The 8,673-nt window shown below is 38.4% G+C and overlaps 1 protein-coding gene across 1 annotated transcript; it reads left to right on the top strand.

The window, feature by feature from the left end:
• The first annotated feature begins 1,390 nt into the window (after positions 1-1,390).
• cldni (claudin i) lies at positions 1,391-5,984 on the top strand. The gene is made up of 3 exons (XM_083565611.1): positions 1,391-1,605; positions 3,351-3,483; positions 4,746-5,984. The coding sequence occupies exons 2-3, from the start codon at positions 3,352-3,354 to the stop codon at positions 5,247-5,249; spliced, it is 636 nt and encodes a 211-aa protein (XP_083421737.1). The 5' UTR covers positions 1,391-1,605; position 3,351; the 3' UTR covers positions 5,250-5,984.
• Positions 5,985-8,673: the final 2,689 nt, after the last annotated feature.

The following is an 8,673-nucleotide window of genomic DNA, read 5'->3' as shown; positions in this document are numbered from 1 at the left end:
CTGCTGTTTTTTAATTTCACATTATTATGATCGTTTTCTTCTTTTGCACATTTCAGCAGAAAAAAATGAAAATGGAATGTGATGTAAGAGCCGCTTTGATCTCGTCATCACGGTGATTCATGGTTTCAGGATGAGTAAAGTGTCATGGTGTCTCCATGAAACTTCCCCCTCACAGTTATGATGTTGATGTTGATGATGATGATGATGATGATGAGGGTCCAGATGTGTGTTTGTTTGTTGTTTGTGGTTGCTGTTTGTTGTGAATGTGAAGAATGTGAAGTACAAGTTTGAAAGAATAAGTGGAAAATGTTTGTAGCTGAAAATGAAGCAAACTGAAGAAAACATAAGCTGAAGACTTCATTCTCAGAGTTTGTTTATTAAATACTTTTAAACACAACAATGTACAAAAGACGTATAAAAAATGCAACACCTCATTTTTTAATGTATAAATTGTAATTTGTAAATTGTTGACAAACCATTGTGGTGTAAGAGGAATAAAGCTCTCGGGATTTTATTACATTTTTTAAAATAAATGTCTACATTTTATAGCAGTTTATCATAAATAAATATCTCCGTGTACTGAAAATAAACATCAGAACATACATTTAACAAGGTGTAAATAATAATATTTACTTAAAAACATTTAATTGAGTTATATTTTTATATAAAAAGAATTCATAATAATTTTAGACTTAAATAAACCTTGGAATTTTTTTTGTCTTAGGATTTGGTCATGTAATTTCTCCAGTAAAACGTTATAACAGCTAATTAAAGATACAAATATCTGAATATTAAAAACAAACCTCATCTAATATTTTAGTGAAGTGTTGATATTATGGATCACATTTTATAACATTTTTAAGTAAAATATTTATTTAACTTCTTGTTACACGGATTTATAATTATGACACTTTTAATATTACACATTTTTGCTTAATTTTCGTATTTATATATTTTTTTATTAATTTATTTTAAATAAATTATCCATCATATGTTTTATTTTCCATTAATAATTTTGTTAAAAAATTGTAAAAAAAAACAAAAACAAAATATGAATGTAATAATCGGCAGAACATTATTGTTTTAAAGAATAGAAGAAAAAGCTATAAAACAGTTTTCAGAATAATTTATTCAATTCAATATTATTTAATTGAACCAGAAGTAAACAAGATAAAGTTTATTTTACTTTAATTATTGAAAAAGGTTGTTTTGCGTGTTTCATTTCCCCATCAGAAACACGCCACGCCACGCCACGTGTGATCGTGTGATCGTGTGATCGTTTTTAAACCGCAAACATCGTCACTGATCCGTAAGCAGAAAGTCCGAGACTAAAAAAAGAGCTCGAGTCTGATTGTGCAACGTGAAGGTGAGGAGGAAGAAACTATGGAGAAGTGTAGAAAGAGAGGGAGAGAGAAAGAGAGGGGGGGGGAAGGGGGGCAAGCCCAGTCTGGTCTGAAGTGGGGGAAGAAAAACACCTCTTCCTCTCTCTACAAAAGCGTCCATCCCTCATCCCTTCTTCATCATTCGCCGAAAAGAGAAAGAGAGAAGAAGACAAACAGAAGAACTTATTCTACACTCCAGAGAAACGCAAAACCCCAGGAAAAGGTTTGAGCTTCAAATATTCTCTTTTTTTAATTAGAACATCATTAAAAATCATATCAAATCGATTCTAATTTACTTCTGGGAACGAAATCAAATATTATAGAAATGATTCGTTATTCTTTTGGCTGTTGAAAAAAAAATACATCATTTCTACATTTTTTTCAGATCAAAGTTTGCATTGAATTTATTTTTATTTAAACATTTATTTTAGTTTAAAAAAAATTAGTCTTTTTAAGAAAATCGCAAACTTTTTAAACAAAAATTGTTTATTTAACTTTTTATAACGGTTTATAATTGATTTATTTTGCTTTTAAGAAGAATAGAAACATTGTATTTATATATTTCTTTTTTATTTATTTGTAAACTAACATTGCTAAATATTTATTTTAAAATATTTAGTTATTTATTTGATATATTTTGTAAAAGACAATTTAAACAGAGATTATACTCTAATATTTCCTAAAATTAATTCATTTATTTCTGGGAAAAATACAAATAAAAATCCCGCCTTTTCTTTTTTTATTATTTCGCGCGATGTCGTTTTTTTTCCTGCTAATAAAGAACTGAAACATGGCTGTGGTGATTAAAAGGTTCTCCTGGTGAGGTGTTGAGGAAAAGCTCAGTAATTACAGGTGTAGTCGCCGCGCCCTTCACACACAAACACGCAGGAAAACACACCGTGATGTTGTGTCAGTTGATCCCTCAGATCCCTGAGATGGTCAGATTAATCTCAGGATCTCAGGTGGTGTAACATCACCATGAATCACATCTCTGGAATGCTTCAGTCCCGCGCGCACAAACACAATCAGGGGATGTTTTTTTATTGGATTTGTTATTGTTGTTGTTCATCTGCTCGAGGTTTCTGACTGTAGTCCAGGAACTGGAGCGAGTTTGGTGGAAATCAGACTCCAGATTTAACCGAGGTGGGAAACGTGTCGAGACGCGCAGGAACTCACCGGACCACGCCCAGGACTGTGTGTGTGTGTGTGTGTGTGTGTGTGTGTGTGTTAGAGACGCTGTTTTTAAAAATCCGTAGCCAGAAGATAGAAAATCCTGCATGAACATGTTCACGAGGAGAATTCCGATACTCAGACACGCGCTCGTGCATAAACACCGTAAAATGATTTTATGGAGATTAGACGAGATATGAAAAATGTGATATGTGAGAAGATGTGAGATCTGAAATGAGATGAGGTAAAGTGAGGAAATGAATATGGGCTGGGATGAAATATGAGATGAGATACAAGATATAAAATCTGAGATAAGAGAAGAGATGAGGATTGAGATAAAGATGAAATAAAGTATGAGGTATGAGATGAGAAGACGATGCTTCAGGGATCCGAATTTGATTTTTCCTTCTTAAAAAAGCAACAAAACCTCAGAAATGTTTGTAGATTTCAGATCATTTATAACATTTTTATTATTTCACTGCAGTGTTTAGTTTATTTCGTCCACACAAAACGGTTCTGCCTCAAAGCAGAATGATTTCATTACAAAAAAAATTAAAAAGGGAGACAAAAATCTTCTGTTAAAAATTCATGGAAAAATATGCCAAAAGATACGTTTGTCATTTATTTGCAGGTGGAGGGAACATTTATTTTGTCTTATTTTGTAAAAAAAAATATCTGTATTTAATATCAAACCAATGTTTGAGGTCACCAGTGAAGAAAAAGGACATCACACTGACCTCCCTGACTTCTCATCTTTGTCTCACCTATGTCTCATCTCACTCTCTTTCTCTCCTGCAGGATGGCATCATCAGGAATACAGATGATCTGTGTGTTTTTTGGACTTCTTGGCCTCATCGCTGCCATAGTCACCTGCGTCCTTCCCAGTTGGAAAGTTTCCTCCTTCACTGGACAGAACATAATCACAGCTCAGGTATTTACTCTCTCTCTCTCTCTCTCTCTCTCTCTCTCTCTCTCTCTCTCTCTCTCTCTCTCTCTCTCTCACACACACACACACACACACACACACACACACACACACACACACACACACACACACACACACACACACAGAGTAAACCACAGGACTATGAAAAACACCCATACAGAGTGTGAGGAGGTAAAGGAGTGTGTGTCATAGCTCATACTGAAGCTCTGCAGGTCTGAACATGTCTGAACTCTATATGGTGTTTAACTGCACCTATACATTTATACTCAGGCGTGTCCATGTAGCACAGGTGACTTGTACTGATTCAAGTAAGTTATTATTTAAGTTGTGTGAGGCTGAATAAAGGCTGAATAAAGGCTGAATAATTTGTCGAGTTCAGGTGAGATTTGACTCCACTCAGATTTGTTAATCAGCATTTCCTTAGTTTAATGAAAAACTTTGGCCAGTGTACCTTCTGGTCACAGGCCAATGAAAAAGGACCCTCATTTTAATGTTCTTCTAATACTCCAGAACCAAACTACAGTAAAACTATAATTATAATTATAATTATATAACTATAATTATACTATAACTATAAAACTAAACTAGAAAAATGCTTGATTTTGTAATGTATAACTGCAGAAGAGCAGAAGAAATCCACATGTTTCCAGCGGCAATACACAAGTTAGTCAACGCTGCTACTATTTTGGGCAGAAGGACTCATTAACGTTTGTACAGCAGCGCCCCCTTGTGACCGATGCATGAGTCACAGTAGCTTCTGATCGGAAATGGGTGGAGCTTATAGCGTCTATATGTAGTTGCGCTACCTGATACGCATATATTTTTTCTTCAGTTTTTAATACTAAAAATATATAACACTAAAATACCCATTCTTTTATATATAATACAGTTTAATTTGGTCTTGTATAAAGGCTTAATAAAGGCTGAATAATGTGTGGAGTTCAGGCGAAAGCTAAAATTAGATGAGTCATGTGACTTTACTCAGGCGTGTCCGTGTAGCTCAGGTGAATCCTGTGTGGTGAATCATGTTTAAAATTGGCTTGGTTGATTCGAGTGTATCAGCTCAGCTCAGGAAAATCAGGTGACGTGAATCAGACGTGTTATTGAGCTCAGTTAAATGAGGCGGATTAGATGAGGTCAATCAGGGGAGTTAAATCAGACAAAAAGAACCAACAGTACTGTTGTTATGAGTTCAGTATGTGATATGTGAATGTGTAATCATCTACTGTGTGTCTGTGTGAGTGCAGGTGCAGCAGGAAGGCCTGTGGATGGAGTGTGTGTACCAGAGCACAGGCCAGCAGCAGTGCAAAGCCTACGAGTCCATGCTGATCCTGGGCTCGGACATCCAGGCGGCACGTGCCATGACCATCGTGTGCTGCATGGTGTCTGCAATCTCCTTGCTGATTTTGTTTGCCGGCGCCGATTTCACCACCTGTGTGGAAAACGAAGATGCCAAGCCGAAGATCTGCATGGCGGCGGGTGTGGGCCTGCTCATAGCCGGCCTGCTGCTCATCATCCCTGTCAGCTGGACGGCCAACAACGTTGTGAGCAACTTCAACAACCCTCTGTCGAACCCGACGACCCGCAGAGAGCTCGGCCCATGCATCTTCATCGGCTGGGCTGGAGGAGTGCTCCTCATGCTGGCTGGGGGTCTCCTGTGCTGCTTCAGCCGCCCGCGATCTGGAAGCTCCGGAGGAACCGCCAAATACTACAGCAACGGTGCCTCAGCTCCATCTAAAAACTACGTCTAGACACAGTGTCTCTCAGATATCAAATAGAAAAAAACTAGAATGCGGCAGTCTAAAACACTACTGATAATAAATATTATAACAACGGGAGGCGGGGCGTTCAAAATCAGAATTACAAACAAGGAAGCAGAAAAAGTTTCCAATGATCAAAATCCCAATTGCTATTGATACTCTACATTATTTTTTATGTATTTTACAAATCAGCAAGCAAATTAAGCTGCCTTTATATTGTAATATCTGCAAAATATTATACATTGACATTTTTTCAGTGGTTAAAACCAGTCCTAATTGGAATAAATAAAATGTGGGCGGAGCTTCTTTACTGATGAAATCTGCCGTGCGTGCTTATACACTATTACAAGTAAATCTCAAACCTCACAGTCTGTAAATATTCCATTTTCAGGTTAATTAAAAATGTTATTTTTTACTCATTTATACGTTTTATTTAATTTTGCAGGGTTTTTTTGTTATTATGATGCAGTCAGAACAGCTGGAGTTTTTTTTTTTTTGCATGAACGCTTGAAAACCGTGTATTTTATAGCTTTTAGGGGGAAATCTGTCCATTAGAGCAGCTGAAGATGAGTGAGAAGTCAGGATAGTCAGTAGAGAAGCTTTTTTAGATCACACAAACGTGTGATGAGATCTGTGTGTAACGTCACTTTGTATCAATTATTCAACTGTCAAACTGTAACATCAGGGCTTTGCTTCTGATAATTTATTAAAATTTACTTTCCAAACGATTTGACTGTTTTGTGTGTTCATTTTGAGTTTCCATTGATGATGATGATGATGATGAAGAGGGGCTTAATATATACAGAGGTGAAAAAAGTTAATAAAATATTCTACTCAATAAAAGTTACTGTTACTGCAATAAAACTTTACTTCAGTTCAAGTAACGTTACTGGTCTAAAAATCTAAATTAGTTACATTTACAGAGTTACTCTAAAAGGGGTGTGGGGGGGTCTCTAACTCAGATGTATGAACGTGTGCAGAGCTTCACACGTGTTTTACCAGTCGAACTCGGCTGTAACAGTTTCCCTCTGACCAACCAATCAGAAGACAGAACAATGCTGACGCTATTCTGGACCAGTGAGGAGAATCTGAAATCTGATTGGTTTAAGAAACAGAGCTGTTGGTAATATTCTCGATGGTAAAAGTCCAGCAGTACTGATTCTGAAGGTTCTGAGCAGATTAGATTCACTTGGCAACACAAAGAGGCTGAAATCTGATTGGACAAAAAATCTAACATTCACACACACGTACTGAAGCAGTGCAGCCGAGAGAAACACTACGACATTAAGAGAAGAAACTGATGGAAGAAATTCATACAATTTCATGAAACAAATATTAGAGTTTAGGTTGTAAATGTAGATCAGAGCTTCTGATAGTGTTTAGTCCAGTAGAGAAGTGTTTACTGACCCTGATCACACGCCACGGATATATAGTAATAAATTATATTATGATCCTAATGACAATCTTCTCTCCATAACCCCCCAAAACAAGAGGTTCTTCTTGTCATTCATCAAACTTTTTGTTGATGCTGATCCTGAATTATATATAGAAAGACACATTGTAAAGGCTTTGTTGGAGAGGCAGAAGGTCTGTGAGGGCCGGTTTCAGAGATGAGATCTGTAGTATGAGTATTTATATAAAACAATAAGATTGGCTCAGAAGATTTATTAGAACTTGTACTTAAAAGAGGAAAATTGGTTGCTACATGAGGGAAATCAGAAATATTATGAAGCCACAATGAAATATTTAATCAGTTCTTATCAGACAGCAGAATACATTTCCATCTCCATCATCTACATAACCATCTTCAGTGTCTCTGTGACTCTCCACAATCTATTTCTTTACCATCTACATCAACATTTACGTTTGTTTGCATGTCACTTCTATCCATCAACATTCAATTCACTATCTACATCTCCATCGCTATTCATGTCTACATGTCCTCAAACAATTCTCTTCATCATCTACATTGAAGATGTTCAGCTCATATGGTCTACAACTCAAACACACAGTAACTGAATTCATTTTCTTAAATTCCTAAAAGCAATTATTGAATTATTCCTAACATCTACAGCATCTTGGCCTTTTCTTCTCTTAAACTTTCTGTTCTTCTTGGCATGTATCAAATAGGGAAATGTAGAGAAAGAAGAAAAATGACCACTTGATTGAAAACAAAATGGTGGTCTCTGATTTCTGCATGCTGTCATGGTAACCGTTGCGACTCGGACAGACCCACGTGCACAAAATCCAATTTAAACCAGCAATTAGATCAAATCAGAGTTGAAAGAGGAACATAAAGAACTTACACAAGAAATGAAGAGCAACCGATGAGAGTAACACCCTTGCGCAGTGTCTGTGAATGTATTGTTACAGTGTATAGACGTTGGCGATGGCGTCCCCTGGTGTATTGCAGGAGAAACATTCCAGTATAAACCAAAAATATCAAATAGAATCCATCCATCTTCTCCCGCTTATCCGAGGCCGGGTCGCGGGGGCAGGGTTAGGGTTAGGGTTGTCCTTTCGGTCATGACCCAGAGCTCATGACCATAGGTGAGAGTAGGAACATAGATTGACCGGTAAATCGAGAGTTTCGCCTTGCGGCTCAGCTCTTTCTTCACCACGACAGACCGGTACATCGACCGCATTACTGCAGAAGCTGCACCGATCCGTCTGTCAATCTCCCGTTCCACCCTTCCCTCACTAGTGAACCCCAAGATACTTAAACTCCTCCACTTGCGGCAGGAACTCCCCACCAACCTGAAGTGGGCAAGCCACCCTTTTCCGACTGAGGACCATGGCCTCGGATTTGGAGGTGCTGATTCTCATCCCAGCCGCTTCACACTCGGCTGCAAACCGTCCCAGTGCATGCTGAAGGTCCTGGTCCGATGAAGCCAACACGACAACATCATCTGCAAAGAGCAAAGACGAAATCGTGTCGTCACCAAACCGGACACCCTCCGACCCCTGGCTGCGCCTAGAAATTCTGTCCATAAAAATTATGAACAGAACCGGTGACAAAGGGCAGCCCTGCCGGAGTCCAATATGCACCGGGAACAAGTCTGACTTACTGCCGGCAATGCGAACCAAGCTCCTGCTTCGGTCGTACAGGGACCGGACAGCCCTTAGTAAAGGGAGCACCCTCCACAGGCCATCGGATCCAACTCACCACCAGGTGGTGATCAGTTGACAGCTCCGCCCCTCTCTTTACCCGAGTGTCCAAGAAATACGGCCGCAGGTCAGATGAAACGACCACAAAGTCGATCATCTACCTACGGCCTAGGGTGTCCTGGTGCCACGTGCACTGATGGACACCCTTATGCTTGAACATGGTGTTCGTTATGGACAAACTGTAACTAGCACAGAAGTCCAATAACTGAACACCGCTCGGGTTCAGATCAGGGGGGCCGTTCCTCCC

The sequence above is a fragment of the Silurus aristotelis genome, assembly GCF_946808225.1.
Source record: "Silurus aristotelis genome assembly, chromosome: 17".
Taxonomy (NCBI): Eukaryota; Metazoa; Chordata; class Actinopteri; order Siluriformes; family Siluridae; genus Silurus; species Silurus aristotelis.
This window is presented reverse-complemented; position numbering and strand designations above follow the sequence as displayed.

What these genes read in the sequence shown, in the direction of transcription:
- cldni (XM_083565611.1), top strand. Translation starts at nt 3,352, where the DNA reads ATGGCATCATCAGGAATACAGATGATCTGTGTGTTTTTTGGACTTCTT. An exon ending in AGAACATAATCACAGCTCAG is followed by an intron (nt 3,484 to 4,745) that starts GTATTTACTCTC and finishes GTGTGAGTGCAG; the next exon opens with GTGCAGCAGGAAGGCCTGTG.